Source organism: Suncus etruscus, chromosome 2 (assembly GCF_024139225.1).
Source record: "Suncus etruscus isolate mSunEtr1 chromosome 2, mSunEtr1.pri.cur, whole genome shotgun sequence".
Taxonomy (NCBI): Eukaryota; Metazoa; Chordata; class Mammalia; order Eulipotyphla; family Soricidae; genus Suncus; species Suncus etruscus.
Genome location: NC_064849.1, coordinates 100,498,168 through 100,525,212, shown reverse-complemented (window position 1 = coordinate 100,525,212; position 27,045 = coordinate 100,498,168). Strand labels below are relative to the sequence as shown.

The following is a 27,045-nucleotide window of genomic DNA, read 5'->3' as shown; positions in this document are numbered from 1 at the left end:
TCTATTTTTCTACATTTTACAACTCTTTCTGTTTCAAATACTATTTCCACCTTTTTTACTCTTCAAATACCTATTGATTTAAATTCTAAAGCACTTTAAGGATGCTTTGACAATATTTAGCTCAGGCTAAGGTTTTGGGATGTGGTTTTAAAGAATCATTTTACATACTGCCAGTGGCATATATTTAATAATTTTATGTATTATAGGACCATTTTTATTAAGTATCTACTCATGTTTCACTGTCAGTACAATAAAGTACCGTTTAAAGCATATGAGTGGCAAATAAATAGAACTTATAACAGAACAATTTCAGCTTTCAATATGCTTTTAATATGCTGAAAACAACCTCTTTTGTTACAAATTATAGGTATGGTGGTGAAGCACAAATGAAGTTCCCATCCACTCACCCTGCTCCAAGTAATGTTGGTCCCGTTCTGGGGTCTCCTGTCTACTCTAGTGAGTATGAAACATTGAAGCAACTGTTCGTAAAGAAATTTGAATTTCGGAAACTTTGTAGCCTATTTTAATTATAAGTCTCATTATATTTTATTGTTATTGCTACTATAAAATATTCTAAAGATCTTTGGCTTCTAATAAGTAGTAAGGGCAAAATAATATGTAAAAGAAAAGAGATAAACAATTTTTTTTTTTTTTTTTTGGTTTTTGGGTCACACCCGGTGGTGCTCAGGGGTTACTCCTGGCTGTCTGCTCAGAAATAGCTCCTGGCAGGCACGGGGGACCGTATGGGACACCGGGATTCGAACCAACCACCTTTGGTCCTGGATCGGCTACTTGCAAGGCAAACGCCGCTGTGCTATCTCTCCGGGCCCAAGAGATAAACAATTTTATAGGGGCCGGAGAGATCGCACAGCGGTAAGGCATTTGCTTTTGACAAAGGATGGTGGTTCGAGTCCCGGCATCCCATGTGTTCCCCCAAGCCTGCGATTTCTGAGCATTCAGCCAGGAGTAATCCCGAGCATTGCCAGGTGTGACCCAAAACAAAAACAAACAAACAAAAAACCCCAACAAGTGCTACCCTCAGTTTATGCAATGTGGAGACTTTTTTCTTGGGAAAGGAACTGAGGTCTTATTTTTGGAACTAAGTTCTTAGTAACTGTTTTTGGTTCTAATTTTGATCAGATTCAAAGGTTTGGGGGTCTTTTTGTTTGTTTGTTTTTGGGTCACAACTGGTAATGCTCAGGGGTTACTCCTGGCTCTACGCTCAGAAATCGCTCCTAGCAAGCTCGGGACCATATGGGATGCCGGGATTCAAACCACCGTCCTTCTGCATGCAAGGCAAATGCCTTGCCTTACCTCTATACTATCTCTCCAACCCACTGGGGGTCATTTTTATAAATTTTTACATTCTTTTCTTTTCAGGTTCTCCTCTCCCTAGTGGTAGTCCATATTCAAATCCACTTCTTTTTGGGACACCAGCTCAAGGTATTTATCTGATGTGTTTTTGGATTTTGCTTCCTTTGTTCTGTTTGATGATCTAGCATTGAGTTTTTTTTTGTTATTATTATTTATTATTATTAGTTATTCTTGTTATTAATAATTTTTGGGGGGGTCACACCCGGCAGTGCTCAGACATTACTCCTATCTCTGCACTAAGAAATCACTCCTGGCAAGTTGGGGCTCCACTGGGATGGCGGGGATTGAACCTGAGTCAGCTGTATGCAAGGGAGACACCCTACCCACTCTGCTATCACTCTGGTTCCAAGAATTATTTTTCTTAGTGTAGAGTGTAAAAAATATTAATTTGAGGGGCCAGAATGATAGCACAATGGTAAGCCGTTCACCTTGCACTCAGAAGACACGGGCCAGATGCGGGTTCCATCTCTGAGCCTGTCAGGAGCAATTTCTGAGCACAGAGCCAGGAGTAAATACTGAGCACCTCGAGGTATGGTCCCAAAAATAAAAGAAACACGCTTCTAAGTTTTACAATTATGGTGCCCAGATAAAAATTGTGAGAGAAAATAAAATATAAGTGACATCCAAGCAAGTATTTGAATTTGACCTTGAATATCTTTAGTAAAAAGTTTCTTTAGTTCTGTTTTTTTGTTTTGTTTTGTTTTGGTTTGGTTTTGGGGCCACAGCTGGGCTTACTTCTGACTCTGCTCAAAAATCACTCCTTGCAGGCTTGGGTGAACATATGGGATGCCATAGATCGAACCCAGATAGGCTACATGCAAGGCAAATGCCTTACCCACTGTGCTGTCGCTCTGACCCCCAATAAGCTTTTTTAGTTTTGTTTCTGGAAATTTTGCTCTTTCGGCACAGTATTTAATTACCAACTCTGAAATCAATGTAACTAGTTGTGAGGACCAGAGAAATAACACAGTGGTAGGGTTTTTGCCCAGGACAGATGTTGGTTCCATTCCTGGCATCTCATATGGTCCCCAGAACCTGCCAGGAGCAATTTCTGAGCACAGAGCCAGGAGTAACCCTTGAACATCGCTGAGTGTAAACCAAAAATAAGCAAACAAAAAAAAATGTAACTAGTTGTGTTTCACTACCACATTTTTAAGTATCAGTGATAGCAAGTTTTCTTTCCTTTCATCCTGCACTGATCACACTTGAAAGGCTATCAGGGAAATTTTATTTGGGTTTAAGACTGTCTGTTATATCAAAAAAAGCTAAATTCAGTATTGATTATTCCAGCATTTTCTTCTCAGTGGGTCTATATCAGCCTTCTAGAGTTACTGACAGTTCTTAACATCTAGGACAGAATTTTTAAGGCCTGATATTCTTTTGTGTGAATAAGGTACACATTTTCCTGCCATGTCAACTCCAGTTGGTGCTTCTGGAAACCCAGCAGCTCAGGCCTCCAGTATGAGTTGTATGGGAGGAGCAGAGATGGTATACTCTGGAAAACACAATGGTATCTGCATTTACTTTTCTCGAATCATGGGGTAAGTTTTTCTTTTTTTTTTTTTTTTTTTTAAGCCAATCAAGTTGAGCAATGGGGAGTTATATACCAACTTTTGTGTGATACCTACCTTAATAAATTCTGATAAACCACTGCCATAAGTGGTTTACGGACCAGCTGTAAGTTTTTCATTGAGAGAATTTACTGTTGGCTTGTTTTGTTCTTTGGGGTGTCATTGCTACTAAGTTTTACTTTTCCATTAGCAAGGTTATTTTTCATCAATCAGCTGTTTAATTATCTTTATATATGTGTGTATATATGTATGTATCGCTGTGTTTTATATACATATGTTCAAAATATGTCTACATTAATATATATATATATTTTTTTTTTTTTTTTGGTTTTTGGGTCACACCCGGCCCTGCTCAGGGGTTACTCCTGGCTCTATGCTCAGAAATCGCTCCTGGTAGGCTCAGGGGACCATATGGGATGCTGGGATCTGAACCACTGTGCAAGGCAAACGCTTTACCTCCATGTTGTCTCTCCGGCCCAATACATTAACATTAATACACAAGAGACAGTACATTGGGTAGGACACTTGCCTTGCACATGGCTGATCCGGGTATGATCCCCAGCATCTTATATCACCTGAGCCTGCCAGAAATGATTCTGAGTGAAGAGCCAGGAATAACCCTTTGAGTACCACAGGTACCACAAAAAATTAGTACACAAATTATAAATATCTCATTGCACAGTGGTGTATGCCTATGAATTAGCTACATAATTCTGGTGGTCCTGGCTAGACGAACATTCAATTGCAAGGTTGACAAGAATTTTGCCAATCTTAGCTAAACTCTCACGTGTTTAGGATCATGTTTTTCTCCTGGTCTTGAATGGCCATAGTTAGTTCTGCAGATGTTCTTTCTTACCCACGAGCTGACTAGCCAGGGATTATCTATTTGGTTCTAAAGTTTTCTGAGAAATTTGAAAGTAGAAAAGCATTTTAAGGATCAGAATGGTAATACAGTTGGGTATGTCACCTTCCTTGCATGTGGCTTACTGACTCAGGTTTGATCCTCGACAGCCTTTATGGTCCCAGAGCACTGCCAGGAGTGATTCCTGATTGCAGAGTCAGGAGTAATACGTGAGCACAGCCAGGTATGACCCAGAAACCTACAGAAGCATTATAATGCTATGATTTTTGTTTGGTTTTGTTTAGAGCCCACAACCTAGGGATCTACTACCAGCTCTTGTCTGTGCTGATTCTTTTTTTTTTTTTTTTTTGTGTGTGTGTGGGGGGTTAGTTTTTGGGTCACACCCGGTAGTGTTCAGGGGTTAACATTCCTGACTCTGTGCCCAGAAATTTGATCCTAGCAGGCATGGGGAACCAAATGGGATGCCAGGATTTGAACCAACGTAGGTCCTGGGTCTGCAAACGCCCTATCGCTGTGCTATCTCTCCGGCCCAGCCCTGGGTTCATTCTTTTTTTGATTTTGTTTTCAGGCCACACCTGTTTGATGCTCAGGGTTACTTGCGCCTGGCTACGTGCTCAGAAATTGTCCCTGGCTTGGGTGGACCATATGGGATGGGGGGGGGGAGATTGAACCTTGGTCCTTTCCTTGGCTAGCGCTTGCAAGGCAGACACCTTACCTCTAGCGCCACCTCGCCGGCCCCCCTGGGTTCATTCTTAATGATCATTTCCTGGCAGTGCTTTTGGGATTTGTTTTGTGCCAATGACCAAATTCAGTAGTCTTGCATATAAAACACACAGATTCGACTCATTGAGCTATCTCTCTGGTCCCATTAAGGTTCCGGACTCTTAACTGGCCTCCATCTGATGGTTTTGGTCAGGAAAGTATATGCAAGCCAATCCATGTTCAAAAGGCAAAAATAAACTTTCTATGAGAGATGTCAAAATAGTTTCTTAAAGGGGATGGATATGGTAGTAGGAGTAAATAATTTCGCGTTTTGTAGTAAATGTAGTGTATGTAGAATATTATGTATAGTATATTTTATATTTGAGATGTGGTTGTTTTTTTGTTTAGTTTTATTTGTTTTGGGGCCACATCTGGTGATGCTCAGGGGTTACTCCTGAGTATACAGTCAGAAATCGACCCTGGCTGTGGGGCCATATGGAACGCCTGGAAATTGAACCGCAGTCCATCCTAGGCTAGTGCATGCAAGGCAGACAGATGCCTTATGCCCTGAGCCACCGGTTAAGCCCCCTGATATGTGTGCTTTTATTTAAATCATTTACTTAAAATATGAAATGAGACTGGAACGGTGGCGCAAGTGGTAAGGCATCTGCCTTTTGCGCGCTTAACCTAGGATGGACCACAGTTAGATCCCCCCGGTGTCCCGCAACCCAGGAACGATTTCTGAGTGCATAGCCAGGAGTAACCCTTGGGCCTCACCAAGTGTGGCCCCAAAACCAAAATATATATATGAAGCAACAACTGTTTGTTTGTTTTTGTATTATAAAATTTCTCATTTACTATTCCCAGTCAAAATCTTTTTTTAAGTGGCATTTTTATATGAAATAAAAGATAAAGATATATCAAATTCAGAAATTTTTCTATCCTTTCATAGACAGTAAAAAATTAAATGAAAACTTAATTGTACTTTTTAAAAATGCATCAAGATATAAGGACCTTACTACATTGTGATTGCTTTGATTTACCTATAGCACAATAATTAATAAACATTTTTTGTTCTAGAAATATCTGGGATGCCAGTTTAGTAGTGGAGAGAATATTCAAGAGTGGCAACAGAGAGATTACTGCAGTAAGTGTGTTAAGTGTACAGTATCTCATTATCTCTACATAATTAGTTATGATCAAGCAGGGGTTATTCTTTCAGGTATTGGTTTGTGCATTTCCCTAATACACTGTCCACACACTGAGCTTTCCATATTTGTCATTTGTTACTGATAAATTCCTTTTTGGGGGGGGGGACTGGGGGCACACACACCAATTCTCAGGGGTTACTTCTAGCTCCGTGCTCAGGAATTACTCCTGCAGGGCCTGAGGACCTTAGAGAATGCTGGAAATCTAACTTACTTGTGTCAGCCATGTACAAGGAAAGCATCTTACTTACTGTACTATCTCAGGCCCCATCTTTTCTTTTTTTCTTTTTGGGCATACCTGTCTACTGTACTCAGGAGCTATTCCTATCATTCAGTGGTTATTCTTTTTTGTTTTGTTTTGGGGCCACACCCGCCTGGCTCAAAGGTTAACCCTATCTCTACATTTAGAAATTACTCCTGGGAGGCTCGAGGGACCATATGGGATACCTGGGATCAAAACTGGGTTGGTCACATGAAAGACAAATGCCCTAACCACTGTGCTGTTGCTCAGGCCCCTCAGGTCATTCTTGATGGCATGTGCTAGGGAACATAGATAGTGCTGGCAACTGAACCATGGTCAGCCACAGGCAAGGCAAGAGCTTTATTCTCTGACCTGTTTATCTCTCTGACCCAAAAACATAATATTTTTGGTTTTTGGGCCACACCTGGTGACACTCAGGTTACTCCTGACTATGCGCTCAGATTCGCTCCTGGCTTGGGGGACCATATGGGGCACCTGGGGATTGAACTGTCTGTCCTAGGCTAGTGCGTGCAAGGCAGATGCCTTATACCCTGCACTACCGCTCCAGCCCCTATATAGATATATTTTTAATCTGTTTTTTGAGGGGGTTGTCTTTGTTCATTTGGGATCCTTATTTCCAGTGCTCAGAAAATACTCCTGACCCTACTATGTTCCTGATTTTATTTTTGAAGTTCAGAAAGAGATAAGACTAATCTGTTAAGTATGTAAGGTAGAATGAGTATTTGTATGTTTTTTGTTTTGTTTTGTTTTGTTTTTTGGTTTTTGGGTCACACCCGGCAATGCTCAGGGGTTATTCCTGGCTCTACACTCAGAAATCACCCCCGGCAGGCTCGGGGGACCATATGGGATGCCAGGATTTGAACCAGCGACCTTCCGCATGTAAGGCAAACGCCTTACCGCTGTGCTATCTCTCCAGCCTCAAGTATTTGTATGTTTTGTGGTTTGGACCTATACTTGGCTGTGTTCAGGGCTTACTCCAGGCTCTTGTGTTTAGGTATCACAGGTAGTGGACTCAAGGGACCCTGTCTCCTGCCAGGGATTGGACCCAGCTTGCAAGACAATTTCCCTACCTTCTGTGCTATTACTTCAGACCTGGTGCCATTTTTTTTAACTAGGAATAGGCTTCAGGCAGCTTTCCTAAATGATGGATATATTTTGTGTTGTTGTCTGAGTCTGAATAGTGATTATTAAAATGTAAAAAGTTGGTGCTGAACAAAAACCAGGGGATAGTGTGTTTGCCTTGCCAACACGGTTCAATCTTTGTCGTCTCTTGTGTTCCTTGAGTCATGTGTAAACCCTGAATACCACTAGGTGTAGCACAAAAAAGAAACAAAAGAAATGTAAAACATTAGTCAGTGTTATTCATTTATGATTTTTCAGTGTTATCATCTGTAAATGATGTCTCTGTAAAACAGCTGGAAAGTAGAGTTGTGGGTATCTAGACATTATTCTACAGTTTGAACTGATAGGATTAACTTTGCTGTTTATAACTGTAGGGTTACTCACATTTTGAACTTTGTATTCAATTATGGATACATAGAATCTGTGTCTTTTTGTTATATGCTTTTCTCATATTTTTAAACTAATGAAAATGCTTCTTTTTTTTACAGATTGAAAGTAGTGTTTCTTGCCAGCTGCTTGAGTCAGTGCTACAGGAACTAAAAGGTTTGCAGGAATTTCTAGACAGAAACTCCCACTTTTCTGGAGGATCATTAGGAAATCCAAAGTAAGAATAAATAGGATTTAATGTAGATACTCTATATATCCTAGGTTCTGTCTTAATAGTTTGCAAAGCCAGTGATTTCAATGTTAGTTTAGTTCTATGCTTGCTTATGTTCTTAGGCTATATCTCTCACACAAGTCTCACTTAGCTTGTTTTAGACTTTCACAGTGTGTTTATATATCTTTTGTTATGTACTGGGCATTTGCAACTTAATGGGCAAGCCCTGAATTTGGACTAAAATGCTCTGGGCTTTAAATTGTTTCATTGATTTTCAAGTATGGTTTCATTAATGTCAAGAGGAAAATTTCTCTATAACATATCCTACTGCATTTATATTAAACATTCAAATTGGGCTAGGTAGTATAGCAGGCAAGGAACATGCCTGATACACTGTCCAGCAGGGTTAGATATCATGCACCACAGATTGTCCCCGGAGCCCTGCCAGCTCTCTGAGCATAGAGCCAGGAGTAAGCCTTGAACACAGCCAGGGATAGGCCAAAAGCCAAATGCACATACAAAAATTCATTCTACCTAATTTATGTCACAGATTAGTTTTACCTCTTTGTAAAACAAACGGAAATTAACAACAGGCAAATTTTTAGAGACTGTTTAGGGAAGTAGTAGGGAGGTTAAGAAATGACTGCTGGGGCCGGGCGGTGGCGCTAGAGGTAAGGTGCCTGCCTTGCCTGCGCTAGCCTTGGATGTACCGCGGTTCAATCCCCCGGTGTCCCATATGGTCCCCCTTGCCAGGAGCAACTTCTGAGCGCATAGCCAGGAGTAACTCCTGAGCGTCACTGGGTGTGACCCAAAAACCAAAAAAAAAAAAAAAGGAAATGACTGCTATGGGACCGAAGCAGTGGCTCAGCAGTAGCGCGTTTGCCTTGCACGTGTCTGACCTAGAACAGACTGCGATTTGATCCCCTGGCATCCCATAAGGTGCGATTTCTGAGCAGAGCCAGGAGTATCCCCTGAGCATCATCACCAGGTGTGGCCCCAAAACAAACAAACAAACAAACAGAAATGACTGATAAAGGAAAGTGGGAGAAAAGTTTCTAAAATTGCTCTTCAGTTAGATTTCAGTAGTCGTTGTACAATATACAAATATATTTAAGAATTTAAATAGGGGGCTGGAGAGATAGCATGGAGCTAAGGCATTTACCTTGCATGCAGAAGGATGGTGGTTCAAATCCCGGCATCCCATATGGTCCCTCGAGCCTGCCAGGAGTGATTTCTGAACATAGAGTCAGAGCGCTGCCGGGAGTGACTCAAAAATCAAAAAAAAAAAAAATTTAAATAGTAGGTTTTAAAAGAGAATTCTGTACCCATGTTTTCAGCATTACAACTTTACATCTATTCATGCTGGAATTTCTGTTTTAGTACTACTGCCAAAGTGCCACAGAGACTGATAGGATTCATGCGTCCTGAAAATGGAAATACCCAGCAAATGCAACAGGAACTGCAGAGGAAGTTACATGGTAAATTATTGCTGTTGATAAGTTAAATACTTATAATACACTAGAGATTTATATTGGTTTAAAAGAAAGTAATGGAGGGCCAGAGCAGTGGCACAAGTGGTAGGATGTCTGCTTTCCATGTGCTAACCTAGGTTGGACCGCGGTTTGATCCCCCATCATCCCATATGGTCCCCAAAGCCAGGAGCGATTTCTGAGCACATAGCCAGGAATAACCCCTGAGCATCACCAGATGTGCCCCCCCCCCCAATAAAAGAAAGTAATGGAAGTTCTTCAATAAGATGTACTTTGTGTGGGGCCGGAGAGATAGCATGGAAGTAATAAGGCATTTGCCTTTCATGCAGAAGGTCATCAGTTCGAATCCCGGCGTCCCATATGGTCCCCCGTGCCTGCCAGGAGCAATTTCTGAGCATGAAGCCAGGAGTAACCCCTGAGCACTGCTGGGAGTGACCCAAAAAACACACACACACACACACACACACACACACACACAAAAAGATGTACTTTGTGATAACAGACTTTTCTGTTTTCAGTGAAACAGAATAGCTTTATTGAAAGGAATTTACTTAGGGAAGTATGTGAAAAAGAAGAGAGAATTCAAATTCATTGTCAATAAAAGCTGATAACAGATTTTTATTTATTTATTTATTTTTGGTTTTTGGTTTTTGTTTTTGGTTCACACTCGGCGGTGCTCAGGGGTTACTCCTGGCTGTCTGCTCAGAAATAGCTCCTAGCAGGCACGGGGGACCATATGGGACACTGGGATTCGAACCAACCACCTCTGGTCCTGGATCGGCTACTTGCAAGGCAAACACCACTGTGCTATCTTTCCGGGCCCTTGTTTTTTAGTTTTTTGTTTTGTTTTGGTTTGGTTTGGTTTGGTTTTTGGGCCACACCCGGCAGTGCTCAGGGGTTACTCCTGGCTGTCTGCTCAGAAATAGCTCCTAGCAGGCACGGGGGACCATATGGGACACTGGGATTAGAACCAACCACCTTTGGTCCTGGATCGGCTGCTTGCAAGGCAAACACCACTGTGCTATCTCTCCGGGCCCCTTGTTGTTTTGTTTTTTTTTTAATATAATTTTTATTTTGATCATAGTGGCTTACATATTGTTGACAATAATATTTTAGGTACATATTTACATAAAATCAGGAGGGATTCCCATCACCAATTTGTCCTCCCTACACCTCCTTTTTCATTCTACCTCCCTTATTCTCTTTCCTCACCCCCGGGGCTGCTAGAATATGTGGTCCCCTCTGTACCTAGCCTACTACTTAGTAGTCTTGCACATGTTTGGTCTTGGTGCCTCCCTTATTTCCCCCTCTAACTGGGAGTCAGGACCAGCTAGTTCAAGTTACGTGGTTTTGTTTGAAGAAGAGAAAAATAATAAACTCGGGTAAAAGTCTAATACGCCGAAAATGGGCAGAATCCTTCTAGAGGCTCTCATCGGTTTGAGAGACGAAGGAGAAAAAGAAGGTGAAACACTACACCAGTACAAAAAGAAGTATTAAATATCCAGTGAGGACTCCAACAATAACGATAAGCACCACCAAAAAAAAAAAAAAAAGCCATGGTCTTGAGATAAGAAACATGGCAGAGCACATAAAGAAAGAAAGAAAAGAACAGATTTGGGGCCGGGCGGTGGCGCTAGAGGTAAGGTGCCTGCCTTACCTGCGCTAGCCTTGGACGGACCGCGGTTCGATCCCCCGGCATCCCATATGGTCCCCCAAGCCAGGAGCGACTTCTGAGCACATAGCCAGGAGTAACCCCTGAGCCTCACCGGGTGTGGCCCAAAAACCAAAAAACCAAAACAAAAAAAAAAAAAAAGAACAGATTTATTTGTTTTTATTTGAGTAAGCAGGGCTCAAGACTTAATCATTGCTTTACATTCAGGGATCTCTCCTGGTGGGACTCTGGGAATTATTTGTGATGTGGGGAATTGAGCATGGTTAGCGTGTACAGGGCAAATGCCTAATTTCCTGTACTATATCTCTGGCCTTATGTTTTTCATTGAAATAACAGTACATTTGGAACAGCGGAAAAATAGGATATTGTATTTCCACAACTTTCAATCTAAATTGTTTCCTCTTACTCCACCATTCGACATGATTTCTAGTTTTTGTTTTTGATTTCGGGGTATACCTGGTGTGGTGCTCAGGACTTACTGCTGACTCTGCACTTGGGGATCACTACTTGTGGGCTAGGAACCCTAAAGAATGTTGAGCTCAAATCTAGGGTCATCGTGGGCATGCACCCAATCCACTATACTATCACTCTGTCCCTTCAAATTTCTTAGAATATATTTCAATACTTAAGTGATAAATGATTTTATCATTGAATGATTGCTGAGGATTTTTTTGACAGGAAGCAAATTGCTTACAATATACACTGTCTTGTCTTTCTGGAGAGCAATATATATACTTTGCATGCAGCCAATCCTAGTGCTATCCCCGCACCCAATATTATTCCCTGATCTGGACCAGAGGTCATTCCTAGAACACAAAGCTAGGACTAGCCTCTGAGCACCGATGGGTTTATAGTGATTGTTTCCAGCTATCATTGTCATAGTTGGTCCCTTCTTTGCTCTAACTGCACTCCCCTACTCTTTGTGGCAAGCTTCCTACCTGGACCAGTCCTCCTTGCCCTCATCCAGTAGACTTTCTATAGCTATTTTTTTTTTTTTGCATGATTGTTTTCATAGCAAATCATTATAATAAGTTTCTCTTTTTCTGGGGGGGGGCGGTCCTTTTTTGGTAGGTCTTATGCATGTGTGTGCTTGGGATAGAACTCAGGTTTCATGCAGTACAAGATAAATTCTTTACTATTGGGTAAAGAATTTCTTGGCAGTAGAAATAAATATGGATAGTCAGAGAAAATGTAAATTGTTTAAAAACAGCAATATTGGGTCTGAGAGATGGTACAATGGGTAGGGCTTTTGTCTGTATACTGCCAACTCAAATCAATCCTCAGCACCCCATTATGGTTCCCTAAACCCTGTTAGGAGTGATCCTTGAGCACAAATAGGAGTAAGCCCTAATCACTGTGGATATGACCACAAAACCAATATTTATGTATATTTTTTCTGTGTACTACAGAGGCATAATATATATGATATATTAAATGTATTATTTAGGTGGATTTTAATAGTAATAAATATTACTATTAAAATCATAATATATGATTAGGTTTTTTTTTAAAAAGATAAGGAACTTTAATTCTTTTTTTTTTTTTTTGGTTTCTGGGTCACACCCAGCAGTGCTCAGGGGTTATTCCTGCTTCTATCCTCAGAAATCGCTCCTAGCAGGCACGAGGGACCATATGGGATGCCGGGATTTGAACCACCGACCTTCTGATTACAAGGCAAATGCCTTACCTCCATGCTATCTCTCCGGCCCCGATTATATAGTATTTTTTTTTTTAACTAAATTGGGTTTTGTTCGTTTGATATTTTAGTTTTTGGGTCATACCCAGTGGTGCTCAAGGGCCACTCCTGGCTCTGCACTCAGAAATCACTCCTGTAAGGCTTTGGGGACCATATGAGATGCTGGGGATATAACTTGAGCTAGCTGTTTGCAAGCAAACACTGTATCTGCTGTGCTATTGCTCTGGCCACAAAGCGTGTTATTCCCTATGGACCGAGCCCAGGTTTTCATACACATGAGCTGCATCCTAGGCTGAAAAATTTTGTTTTACTTGAAATAAAGCAGTTCAGCATATATTATTTTAAGAAACTTCATCGGTTGTGTTTTGTCACTAGAGGCTCAAGTGAATGAAAAAATTTCACTTCAGGCAATCCAGCAGTTGGTTCGAAAGTCATACCAGGCTCTGGCTTTATGGAAACTTCTTTGTGAACATCAAGTCACTGTCATTGTGGGTGAACTTCAGAAGGTAGGATTTCTTCCCTCTTTATGATCATGTTGCTACTGCTATGCATACTTTTCTTTTTTTGTTTTTGTTTTTTTAATTTAAACTGGGGGCTGTATCCAGTGATGCTCAGAATATAGTCCTGGCTCTGAAACTGGGAATCTCCGTTGTTATACACACAGAGTCTGTGGGGCCAGGTATTAAACCTGGTGGCTCTCCAACCTGGGTCTCCTGCAGACAAAAGCATTTGCTTAGACTGTTGAGTGCTTTCTGGCCCCATAGTTTTTAATTTTTTGTTTTTTGTTTGGGCCACACCCGGTGATGCTCAGGGATTACTCCTGGTTATGTGTTCTGAAATCTCTCCTGGCTCGGGGGACCATATGGGATGCTGGGAATCAAACCCAGGTCTGTCCTGGGTCAGCCGCTTGCAAGGCAAATGCCTACTGCTGTGCTATTGCTCTACCCCAGTTTTTAACTTTTTTTTTTTTAATTTATTTTGGTTTTGAAGTGACACTCAACAGTGATTAGGGGCAATTCCTGGCTTTTCATTCAGAAATTACTCCTTGCCAGGCTCAGGGGACCATATGGGGTGCTGGGTGGTTGAACCTGGGTCAGGTGTGTACAAGGCAAATGTCCTACCCACTTCTAAACCAACAGTTTAGAAGATTGTTTTGAATGCATCTAAGTTTTAATTATATTAATGGCTTGTCAAAAGGTTTAATTTTAGGGATCCTCTATCAAAATCATAAGTTACAGTGTGGGAAGTTTACTATAATTGTGAGTGTTTTGCTTTATTTGAGCTGCAAATTTTTTTTTTTGGAATCTGATTAAAATGCTCTCTTCCTACCCTAAAATATGTGTAGAGACAGATCAACAAAAGTTTTGCATGGGGGCCGGAGAGATAGCATGGAGGTAAGGCGTTTGCCTTTCATGCAGGAGGTCATCGGTTCGAATCCCGGCGCCCCATATGGTCCCCTGTGCCTGCCAGGAGCAATTTCTGAGCCTGGAGCCAGGAATAACCCCTGAGCACTGCCAGGTGTGACCCAAAAACCAAAAAAAAAAAAAAAAAAAAAAAGTTTTGCATGTAATTTCAAGGTGATCAATGACCTAAATTATATATCCCCCTTTTTTAGTTTTTGTATGTTTTTATTGTTGTTGATATTTGGGGATTTGGACCACACCCAGCTGTACTCAGGGATTACTCCTGGCAGGCTTGGGGGACCTTATGGGTTGGGGATAGAACCTTACCTTGTTGGTAAGATAGATCTCATGTCAACCTTGTGCAAGGCAAATGCCCTGCACGTTGTACCATCAATCTAGTCCAGATCCCCCATTTTTTTGTTCTTGGGTCACACCTGGTGGTATTCACGTATTACTCATTCCTAGTAAGATGGAGTGCTGTGGATTGAACCCAGGTCAGCTCATGCAAGGCAAGAACCTTATCCATTGTATTATCTTCAATGTTAGAACGCTTTGAATAATAATTATGATATTATTTAGAAAAAATAAGTTTAAGTCCAAGACGTAGTTTACCTAAGTGAATCTTTGTACTTGGCTTTATGATCTGTCTCTAGTTTTTACTTTACCTACTCTTTTTTTCCCTTTTATTTTTTGTTTGTTTGGTTATTTTTGGAGGGGGGCCACACCCGGTGATGCTCAGAGGTTTACTCCTGGACATGTGATCAGAAATCACTCCTGGCTTGGGGAGACCATATGGGACGCCAGGGGATTGAACTGTGGTCGTTCCTAGGCTAGTTCGGGCAAGGCAGACGCCTTACCGCTTGTGCCACGACTGTGGCCCCTCTTTTTTTTTTTTTTTTTTTTTTTTTAATAAAAGATTTGGACTAGATTACTGTACTTCCCCCACTGTGTGTGATTTCATAAAAAGTTTGCAGGAGGGACCTGAGAGATTACACGGAGGTAGGGTGTTTGCCTTGCATGCAGAAGGATGTGGTTCAAATCCCCGCATCCCATATGGTTCCCTGAGCCTGCCAGGAGCAATTTCTGAGCGTAGAGCCAGGAGTAACCCCTGAGCACTACTGGGTGTGACCCAAGAAGAAAAAAATAAAGTAAGTTTGCAGGAATTTTTTACTCTGTATATTGTCCTCTTTTGAATTGAAATCTGAATGGTTTTTGTTTGTATTAAATCTTAAAGAAAATTTTAATGTAGAAATCTGATATACCTATATTTTGTTACAAAAAATATTATCTCTTTCAGGAATTTCAAGAACAGTTGAAAATTACCACTTTTAAAGATCTGGTCATCAGGGACAAAGAACTGACTGGGGCCTTAATTGCTTCTCTTATCAACTGCTATATCCGAGATAATGCTGCTGTTGATGGCATTAGTTCACACTTACAAGATATCTGCCCACTTCTGTATAGCACTGATGATGCCATATGTTCTAAGGTATGGTGCCTTGTTTCCTAACTATCATATTTTCCAGCGTATAAGACGATCCCCTAATTTTACAGTTAAAACATAGGTTTAGGTCTATATTCGCTGTATAAGACTAACCCCACTTCTATCAGCTATTTGTAGTACCCACTCGGTAATTTATTAGACCACTGTATGTGCGGTTATACAGTACTATAGCTTCAGCTACACACAGAATGTTCTATTATGGTACCGTTTAGCTCGCTGAGGTGCTCTAATACAGTCCATTCAGTTACTAAGCATGGGTCCTGATATAGCAGCTTTGGCTACGCTACACAGAACGTTCCTGTGCTGCAACTGTATGTACCACAGTGAGCCAATCACAACAAGCAAAGGTTATACTGTAATAGACTTCCTCACTCACTCTGGCCAATCTGAGCAGGCTTTTTACAGTGTAGATTTGAGTACAGAACATTGTATAATTTGCATGCATAAAAAGCCTGCTTGGCTGAGTTAGAGAGGCGGTCCGAGCAGCCTTGCAGTGATTGGTGCAGAATTGAGTTGGAAAATTTGTTTCGTGGCAATATCCAGATGATTTTCGTTTAGCAGCATATCGAAACGTTTTTCAGGATATACTCAGCATATAAGACAACCCCAGATTTTTTGGTTGACTTTTGTAGTTTCAAAAGTCATCTTATAAGCCGGAAAATACAGTAACACTAACTGGAATCAGAAATTGTCATCTTTTACTTAATATGTGACCTTTAGGGGGCCAAAGAAATAGTATGTGCAATGGGTAGGGGATTTGCCTTCCATGAGATTCACTCATGTATAATCCCTGGCATCTCTTATGTGCCCTCCCCCCAAGCAGTGCCAGGAGTAATTTCAGAACATAGAGTCAGGAGAAACCTCTGAGCGCCCAAAACCAAAAATGCAATTTTTACTCTGTTGGTGGTGTGCTTAGAAGCTTTGGTTACATAAGAAATGGACTGAGATGCAATTCTTTAAATTTAGTCAAACAAACAAACAAAGCCAAATTAACAAGACCAAACAAAAATCAGATTAAAGTTATTTCTAAAACGAATCTCGGAACAGGCCCGGAGAGATAGTACAGCGGCGTTTGCCTTGCAAGCAGCTGATCCAGGACCTAAGGTGGTTGGTTTGAATCCCGGTGTCCCATATGGTCCCCCGTGCCTGCCAGGGGCTATTTCTGAGCAGACAGCCAGGAGTAACCCTTGAGCATGTGGCCCAAAAACCAAAAAAAAAAAAAAAAAAAAAAAAGAATCTCGGAACAACAGGGAACTAATACAAAAGGAGCAAGACTCCTAACAAAAGCTGTCCTACATCCTTGGTCCTAGAATTGAGCTGTCTGCCATATTGCCTATGTATCCTGGGAATGTCTCCCCCAGCCTTTTGGGCAATGCTTCAGAGGCCCCAAAGTGAATTTTTATTAAAAGAACTTCCATAGTATTTTAAAGCAGTGGATGAATAAAGCTTTATTTTGGAAATTAAGAAGAATTAACAAAAATTTAATTTTTTGAATGAATTGAGTTAGATGGGCAGGTTTTGGGGGAGAGGGAAAGTTTTAGGTCCTATCCAATGATACTCAGGGTTTACTCCTGGTTCTGTGTTCAAGAATTACTCCTGGTGGTGCTTGGGGAATGAGATACCGAGGACCTGTAGGTACTGAGGATACCCATGTCTACAGCATAGGAGGCAAACACTACTTGCTGTACTGTCTCTCTAGCCCTATAGAGTTTTTATATTATTTTATTTTTGTTTTGAGGAGAGACCTTCTCTAGGTCTCAGAAATGGCTTTTGGTAGTACTCAGGATAACCTGGTGCAAGGATTGAACCCAGGTCTCCGGCATGAGAGAACAGTAGTCCTTTGAGCTATCTCCCACTCCTTGTATTTATTATATTTTTATTATTTTATTTTTCTTAAATGAAGCAACATAGTTTTTATTGAATGAAATTTACTTAGAAAGGTTCAAAGAGGGAACACGGGACTTCTCCATGATGATAAAAGTCAGAGTCATGGTGGCGGGGCTGGAGAGATAGCACAGTGGTAGGTCATTGGCCTTACACATGGCCAACCCAGGACTGATGGTGGTTTGAATTCCAACATTTCATATGGTCCCCAGTGCATGCCAGGGGCAATTTCTGAGTGCAAAGCCAGGAGTAACCCCTGAGCGCCGCTGGGTATGACCCAAAAAAAGAAAGACTCAATAGAAAGAGAAGAAAGATGGATATGTGTTGCCAGGTGGAACACAAGCTTGAATAGCAGATCCTTGTTTTCTTTTTCTTTCTTTCTTTTTTTTTTTTTTTTTTCCCTTTTTGGTTTTTGGTTTTTGGATCATACCTGGTGGCGCTCAGGGGTTCCTCCTGGCTCTGCACTCAGAAATCGCTCCTGGTAGACTCAGGGGACCATATGGAATGCTGGGATCATACTGGGATCCAGCCTGGATTGGCTGTGTGTAAGGCAAACACCCTACCGCTGTGCTCTGCGCCCCCGCCGCCCCCCCCCCCGTTTTCATTTTTGATGGTAATATACTATGTACGCACTTAGTTGTAGACTTAAAACTTGTGTTGATGGCAGCACAACTAAAACTTGTGTTGGTCAAAGATTACCAAACTTACTGGCGCTGCTGCTACTACTTTGGCGGGGGAGGGGGGCCCTAGTACCTCCTGAACTCACCGTTAAGCAAGCACTCCTAGCACCTAGTTGTACCATAGGCTATTTTTGGCTGTCACTCTCCATTCCAGCGCTTAGGGAAGCAATATTACTCACTTTGGGAGACAGGTGATCTAGGTGCCTGATTTTATATATTTTTAATTCCTTTTTTGGGGGTAGGGTTTGGTTATTGAGTCACATCCGGCTGCGCTCGGGGTTACTCTGGCTCTATGCTCAGAAGTCGCTCCTGGCAGGTGCAGGGGAACATACGGGATGCTGGGATTCAAACCACCATCTTTCTGCATGCAAGGCAAATGCCATACCTCCATGCTACCTCTCTGGCTCCATATCTTTTTAATTCTGATGATCTTTACTTCTAGGCAAATGAGCTTCTCCAACGTTCCCGACAAATTCAAAATAAAATTGAAAAGGAAAAAATGTTAAGGGAATCATTAAAGGAATATCAAAAAATTAGCAATCAAGTGGACCTTTCCAACGTTTGTGTCCAGTATAGACAAGGTGAGAAATTAAATCATCTTCTATCTTCATAACACAAAGAGAAATGACTATGTGAAGAAAACAAGTTGGGAGGTGGGGGTGTCCAGAGTAGTAGAATAGAAAGTATGGTGCTTGCCTTGTATGCTTCCAACCCAGGTTCAGTCCTGCATTCCATATAGTTCCCCTAGCCTTGCCAGGAGTGATCTCTGGGCACAGAACCACAAGTAAGTTCTGAGCACTGCAAAGTGTGGACAGCCCCTCCTGCCCCAAAGGAAAAAAATCAAGTTTATGGATCTGAAGATCTAGTACAGGGCATAGGGATTTGTCTTGACTACAGCTGGAGTCCAGTCCCTAGTACCACATGATCACCCAGTATCCCTGGCAGGAGGGACCTACAGTACAGAATAAGGAAGTAGCCTGGAATAACTGCTACTGTGGCCTTATAAACAAAAGAAGTTTATGATGAAGATCTTTCTTTGATTTCAGGGATTGAATTTACAGCCTCCCACATATGAAGCATGTGCTGTATTACATCTCCATCCCTGGTTACATTCATCTTTTTATTTTTTTTAATTTAGTTTTTGTCTTTTGGTCACACCCAGCAGTACTCAGGGGTTACTCCTGGTTCTACATTCAGAAATCGCTCCTGGCAGGCTCGGGGACCATATGGGATGCTAGGATTCAAACCACTGTCTTTCTACATGCAAGGCAAACACCCTATCTCCATGCTATCTTTCTGGCCCCTACATTCATCATTTTAGATGTTTGAAATTCTTTTGATTATCCCTGCTCAATTTAAATTTTCTTTATTTTATTTTGTTTTTGGTTTTTTGGGCCACACTCAGTGGCACTCAAGTTACTCCTGGCTCTGTGCTCAGAAATCTCTCCTGGCAGGCTTAGTGGATCATATGGGCTACCGGGGATAGAACCCAGTTTTATCCCTGGTTGGCTTCATGTAAGGCAAATGCTTGTCCACTGTGCTATTATCCTGGCTAAGATTTCTTGAAATCAAGTATGATAAAAGTAATGACTTCACAGGAATTTTTTTTTTATTTTTTTCTCAATGTATAACTGCAACCCTCTATTTTTAAATTTTCTAGTGTAAGATTTTTCCACTGGAGAAAATATGTTTAAAGAAGGGGTCTCAAACTCGTGGCCCTTGGACCATTTCTGGCCCTCCGTACAACGTTTTGTGACCCTGCCCTAGAGGAATCTTTTTTTGTTTTGTTTTGTTTTAGTTGTTTGGGTCATACCCCCCAATGTTCAAAGCTTACTACTGACTTTGCACTAAAAGATCACCCCGACTTTGCCTCCTGCGGCCCCCAGGTAAATTGAGTTTGAGACCCCTGGTTTAAAGGTTTTAAAGCACATTAGGACCTTGATCTTTACTAGAGTTCAGAAACTTTTTGGTGGGTGTCTATACCCTGTGTTGCTAAGGACTTATTCCTGGCTCTGCACTCAGGAATTACTTCTGGCTGTGCTTGGGGGGAACATCTGGAGTGCTAAGCATCAAACCTAGGTTAGCCACATGCAAGGAAAAGGCCTTGCCTGCTGTATATTACTATGGCTCCTTACCAAAAACATTTGTATATGCTGTCTTTACAGTGACTAATATGTAGTAGAAGTATAACCTTATAACCTTTTTATTAGCCAACTTGGAAAAAAATACACACCCTTGGACCAGAGAGATAGTTCAAAAAACTGTGTGTGTGCTTTGCAGGCAGAAGTTCTGGACTGAATCCTTGGTACCACGTGTTCTCCTAAGCACTTCCTAAATCTCCGACAGAACCAGGAGTAGCTCATTAGCTCAGCTGGATATGGCCAAAATCTGATACATATGCTTAAAAACATAAATGATCTTTCCCCTATCCCCTGCTTTCTTGTTCTGAATGAAGAGTATTTTACTTTAGTGTATGTGTGTTTGTATGCTGTTCAGTGTAAGTCTTTACTACCCTTTCTTTCTCGCAGTGCGTTTCTATGAGGGTGTAGTCGAGCTCTCTCTCACTGCTGCAGAGAAGAAGGATCCTCAGGGACTTGGACTTCATTTCTATAAACATGGAGAACCAGAAGAAGACGTCGTGGGCCTTCAGGCTTTCCAAGAAAGGCAAGTTTCAGAGTTGTAGAGATAGTATCGTAGTATAGCAGGGAGGTTTCTTGCCTTACATACAGTTGACCTGGGTTTGATCCCTGACATCTCATATGGTTTCTTGACCCCAAGTTCAATCCCTGTTCTTAGAGGCAGGAGCAAACCCTGAAAACCACTGGGTATGGCCCAAAACTAAAAAAAGATAAATTAGGGCCCGGAGAGATAGCACAGCGGTGTTTGCCTTGCAAGCAGCCGATCCAGGACCTAAGGTGGTTGGTTCGAATCCCGGTGTCCCATATGGTCCCCTGTGCCTGCCAGTAGCTATTTCTGAGCAGACAGCCAGGAGTGACCCCTGAGCAACGCCGGGTGTGGCCCAAAAACCAAAAAAAAAAAAAAAAAGAATAACACTTCAGGTAAGAAGGCTAGTGTTAGTAGAGTAGGCAGTGCATTTGCCTTGCACGTTACTGTCCACTGCACGGCGTATGATCCCCGAGTACCACCAGAGATATTGCTCATCCACAGAACACAGCTTTGCATATATGAAGCCCTGTGTATATTCTCTAATTCCCTAGCACTGCAATAAATTAAGCCAAAAATCTAAAAACAGAATTAAAATGTCTCTTGTCAAACAAAGATGCTCTGAAAAATAACTTTTATAGTCTTAGAATAAAATTTTAGGCTGCTGAAATACTCTTTAGAGAGATGATATTTAGACCACATTCTACAGTTCTCAGGCAGTTCCTGACTGCTCTCAAGAGTGAACCCTGGTGATGCTCAGGAGACCATATATGGTGTTGGGTTCAAACTGGGATCAGCTGTATGCTAGGGAGATGCCTTAACCTCTCTACTCTATCCAGCTCTGCTGAACTTTATCAAGGTATTGCAAATGCTTTAAAAATTATCTTTAGGGGCTTGAGCAGTTGCACAAGTGGTAGGGTGTTTGCCTTGCACGCGCTAACCTAGGAAGGACCACAGTTCTATCCCCAGGTATAAGGTATGCCCCCCCTCACAGGCCAGGGACGATTTCTGAGCGCATAGCCAGGAGTAACCCCTGAGCGCCACTGGTTGTGACCCAAAAAAAAAAATCTCTGGGGGCCAGAATGGTAGCACAGCAGTAGAGCATTTGCCTTGCACACGGCTGACCCAGGAAAGATGTGGGTTCGATCCCCGGCATCCCATGTGGTTCCTGAGCCAGGAGTGATTTCTCAGTGCAGAGAGAAGAGTAACCCCTGAGTGCTGCCAGTTGTGGCGCAAACAAACAAAAAGAATTATCCCTGATTGTCTTTTTTTATTATCTTATTTTTGTGAAAAGTACTCAAAAGTCAGACCTTTTTCCACCAGAATCATGTATAAGGCTTGTACACTATACTTAAGCCCCCTCTCTGGTCCTAATGTCAGTTTTAAATGAGATAACTTTTTTTTTTTTTATTATTGAATCTCCATGAATCACAAAGTTTTGAGCGTACAATGTTTAAGTACCAATCCACCAATCCTTCATTTGTGTCTACCCCACCACCTTTACCTTTCCTTTTTTTTTCTTCCTTCCTTCCTCCTTCCTTTTCCTTCCTTCCTTCCTTTTCCTTCCTTCCTTCCTTCCTTTTCCTTCCTTCCTTCCTTCCTTTTCCTTCCTTCCTTCCTTTCCTTTTCCTTCCTTCCTTTCCTTTTCCTTCCTTCCTTCCTTTCCTTTTCCTTCCTTCCTTCCTTCCTTTCCTTTTCCTTCCTTCCTTTCCCCTTCCTTCCTTCCTTCCTTCCTTCCTTCCTTCCTTCCTTCCTTCCTTCCTTCCTTCCTTCCTTCCTTCCTTCCTTCCTTCCTTCCTTCCTTCCTTCCTTCCTTCCTTCCTTCCTTCCTCCCTCCCTCCCTCCTCCCTCCCTCCCTCCCTCCCTCCTTTCCTTTCCTTTCCTTTCCTTTCCTCCTCTCTCTCTCTCTCTCTCTCTCTCTCTCTCTCTCTCGCTCTTTCTCTCTCTCTCATGCACTGTGGTTTGCAGTACTGTTAATGAAAGGATATCATGTATATCTCTTTATCTCCTTTTAAAACCCTGTTCTTGTCCAGAATGACGTTTTCCTCTACCATTGAGTCACAATGTTCCTTCCCCTGTCTTCACTGTAGCAAGCTTCTCCTGCCTTTCTTTTTGTCTTTGGTCCTTGTCCTCCTACTGTTTCTTTCTTTCTTTTTTTTTTTTTTTTATTTTAGGGCCATACCTGGTGACACTCAGGGATTGCTCCTGGCAGGGCCAGAGCAGTGGCTCAAGCAGTAGGGTGTTTGCCTTGCACACGCTAACCTAGGATGGACAGTAGTTCAATCCCTGGTGTCCCACATGGTCCCCCAAGCAGGAGCAATTTCTGAGCGCATAGCCAGGAGTAACCCCTGAGCGTCAGTGGGTGTGGCCCAAAAAGTGGCTTATGGTACCATATGGGACGCCAGGGGATCCAACCACCGTCTGACCTAGGTCAGCCTCCTGCAAGGCAAACACCCTATCGCTGTGCCATGGCTCTGACCCCCTACAGTGTTTTTATGTCCCACAGAGGAGTACATTCCTTTATGTCTGTCCCTCTCCCCAACTCATTTCACTTAGCATGATACTCTCCAGAGACATCTGTGTATCAATAGCTTTGTTTTTTAATAAAAATGTTAATTTTAAACTATTTATTGATTGATTGGTTTGGGGGCCACATCCAGTGGTACTCAGGGTGATCAGTGGTGCTCCTGGCTCTGCACTCAGAAATTGTCCCTTGCAGGCTGGGGGACCATATGGGATGCTGGGAATCCAACCAGGTTCCTCCTGGGTCAGCCGTATGCAAGGCAAACGCCCTACTGTGGGCTTTCTCTCTAGCCCCATATCAATCAACAACTTTTCTTATTAACATCTTTTCTAATGGCTGCTTTGTACCATAGTTGCTTTAGTCTGTTTTTTTGTTTTGTTTTGTTTTGTTTTTTGGGCCACACCCGGCGTGAAGGAGTTTAAATACTTAGTTATGCAATCAGGGATCACAAATGGCATTGCTGCTGGGATTGCACTTGAGCTTGTGGATGGGGCTGTGGAGCCACTTTAGGCTTCATGCTAGCAAGACCAGTGCTTTGCTATTGAGCCAAAGACCCCTGATAATGTAGTCTTTGCAATTTTTTTTTTGGGGGGGGCCACACCTGGCGGTGCTCAGGGGACCATATGGGATGCTGGTATCTGAACCCAGGTCTGTTCTGGGTCAGCAGTGTGCATGGCAAATGTCCTACCACTATGTGATCACTCCCGCTCCATCTTTGTAATTATTAAAGCTTATAATTAAAATTAAAATTCTTCTTAGTCTCTTGGCTATGCTAGGTGACTTTTTTTTAATTATTCTTTTCATTTATTCCTGTTTCTTTTTATTTATTTATTTATTTTTTATTTTTTGTTTTTTGGGCCACACCCGGCGGTGCTCAGGGGTAACTCCTGGCTGTCTGCTCAGAAATAGCTCCTGGCAGGCACGGGAGACCATATGGGACACCGGGATTCGAACCAGCCATCTTTGGTCCTGGATCGGCTGATTGCAAGGCAAATGCCCTACTGCTGTGCTATCTCTTTGGCCCCTGCTTTTGTTTTTTTGTTTGTTTGTTTTGTTTTGTTTTTATCACAGCTGGCAGAGCTGAGGGGTTACTCCTGGCTCTGAGCTCAGAAATTGCTCCTGGCAGGCACGGGGGACTATATGGGATGCCGGGAATCGAACCAACTTCCGTCCTGGGTTGGCCTTGTACAAGGCAAACATCCTACTGCTGTGTTATCTCTCTGGTCCAGAATTAGTTTTCTTATTCTAGTATTCTAATACTAAGTAAAATTAATATGAACATCTTTAGAGGTGATGGGGCAAAATTCTAGTATTCTAATACTGGAATTCTAATACTAAGTAAAATTGATATTAAAGCATCTTTAGAGCAAACGCCGCTGTGCTATCTCTCCGGGCCCCGCTTTAGTCTGTTCTTAGGCACTTAGGTAGTTTCCATATTTTGGCTATTTTGACTAACAGCTACTTTGTACCATAGCTGCTTTAGTCTGTTCTTGGACACTTGGATAGTTTCCATAGTTTGGTTATTGTGAATAGTGCTGCAATGAAGTTAGGAAAGCATTTGTCTTCTCTGCATTGTGCTTTTGGGCCCTAATATAGGAGTGAAATTGCTGGGTTGTATGAAAATTCAAGTCCTAGATTTTTTGTTGGTGTTTGTTTGTTTTTTGTTTTGTTTTGGGTCCACCCCTGGTGGCACTCAGGGGTTACTCCCGGCTCTGTGCTCAGAAATTGCTCCTAGCAGGCTCAGAGACCATATGGGATGCCAGGATCAAACCAGGGTCCATCCTAGGTCACAGTGTACAAGGCAAATACCCTACCACTTTGCTATTGCTCTGGCACCAAGTCCTAGATTTTTCTAATATCTATATGTTCTTTGGGTGGGGCTTAAAATAAAAAACAAAGACATTGTGTATTACTATGTCTTCAAATTATTTTTATGTAAATTAAAAAAGATCAGTCAATTTATCTGATTAGAAAATTAATATAGTTGCTTGCTGATCTCATTTTCAGATTGAATAGTTATAAGTGTATTACAGATACGCTTCAAGAATTGGTGAATCAAAGTAAGGCTGCACCTCAGTCTCCTAGTGTACCCAAAAAACCTGGGCCTCCTGTGTTGTCCTCTGATCCCAATATGCTGAGTAATGAAGAAGCTGGACATCACGTAAGGAATCATATTTTCATTCTTTTGTTTTTGTTTTTGTTTTTGGGCCACAACCAGTAACGCTCAGGGTTTACTCCTGGCTATGTGCTCAGAAGTCGCTCCTGGCTTGGGGGACCATATGGGACACCGGGGGATCGAACCGCGGTCAGTCCAAGGCTAGCGAAGGCAAGGCAGGCACCTTACCTTTGGCGCCACCGCCCGGCCCCATATTTTCATTCTTAAGACAGTGTTTTGAAGTTCCATGCAGTGGCGATGCTTTATCTTGGGACATTTTTTAGAACTTCCCATATAAGATTTCTAACAGAGCTTTAAGCTGTACTTTTTATTGTTTTCTCTATTTTAGTTTGAACAAATGCTTAAGTTGTCTCAGCGATCCAAAGATGAACTTTTCAGCATTGCCCTTTATAACTGGCTAATCCAAGCTGATCTTGCAGATAAATTGCTGCTGGTAAGAAATAAAGTTATCAAGCTTGTTATCAGTTTATATCTTGAAATAGTATGACTCATTTTATAATGAGAAAGTTATCCTTTGATCTATTCTTTATTTATCTATTATTTATCTTTAGTTATAAGTTCAAAGAAAGTTTTTTTTTAAAGTTCATTTTTAAGTGTTATTTTTGGAGTTATCTCTTAAATGTTACATTTACTGCCCAACAGCAAGTGGGTATGAGGAAATATTTCTGAGTACCTGTACAATTTTCAGATTGCTTCTCCATTTCTGGAGCCATATCTAGTCCGAATGGCTAAAGTTGACCAAAACAAAGTTCGTTACATGGATCTGCTCTGGAGGTACTATGAGAAGAACAGAAGTTTTAGTAATGCTGCTCGTGTCCTGTCCAAACTGGCCGACATGCATAGGTATGGCATAATATTCTCAGTGTAAGAATAATTGACAGTTAAATTTTATCTATTAATAACTGGAATTCAAATTTAAGTGAAACTTTATTCAGACTGTGCCTATGTTAAATTTTATACTTTTAATGTATGTGTTTGGTGTTGTTGTTATAGCAATTAGCTACAGAAGAAATGAGGTGCTCAGGTCTAATCCAGGGCTACAAATACCTTATCACTGAGCTGTATGTATTCCTAGATTCTAATCTCTAATTTTTGTTAAGTGGTGAAAAGTCTTAATTTATATATTTTGATTAATTTCAAACTGATTTTGTTTGTTCTCATTTTTTATGTATATATATATATTTATATATATATATATATATTTTTTTTTTTTTTTTTTTTTTGTCTTTTGGGCCACACCCGGCGGTGCTCAGGGATTACTCCTGGCTGTCTGCTCAGAAATAGCTCCTGGCAGGCACGGGGACCATATGGGACACCGGGATTCAAACCAATCATCTTTGGTCCTGGATCGGCTGCTTGCAAGGCAAACACCACTGTGCTATCTCTCCAGGCCCTTTATTATTATATTGATGTCAGAACATAAAGAATGTGACTTACTAAGTATTCATTAATGAAGCATTGGAATTTTAATTAGGTTATCACATCAAAAACAATATAATTAAATTTTGAATACATTGTTTTTATTCTCTTCACTTGTATTTGGGGGGGGGGTCACTTCCAGCAGTGCTCAAGGGCTACTCCTGGCTTTATGCTCAGAAATTGCCCCTGGCAGGCACAGAGAACGAAGCAAGATGCCAGGATTCGAACTACTGT

General features: G+C 41.6%; 1 protein-coding gene across 1 annotated transcript in view; it reads left to right on the top strand.

Annotated features, from left to right (window-relative positions):
• The window catches only part of NUP155 (nucleoporin 155), a 75,587-nt gene that overhangs the window by 35,404 nt on the left and 13,138 nt on the right, over nt 1–27,045 (top strand). Inside the window, 13 exon segments of the mRNA XM_049769045.1 lie at nt 368–456; nt 1,381–1,443; nt 2,768–2,915; nt 5,590–5,656; nt 7,590–7,705; nt 9,080–9,177; nt 12,933–13,063; nt 15,258–15,449; nt 18,471–18,609; nt 20,557–20,692; nt 25,224–25,377; nt 25,721–25,825; nt 26,081–26,235. Coding sequence (XP_049625002.1) covers nt 368–456; nt 1,381–1,443; nt 2,768–2,915; nt 5,590–5,656; nt 7,590–7,705; nt 9,080–9,177; nt 12,933–13,063; nt 15,258–15,449; nt 18,471–18,609; nt 20,557–20,692; nt 25,224–25,377; nt 25,721–25,825; nt 26,081–26,235 — 1,593 coding nt within the window.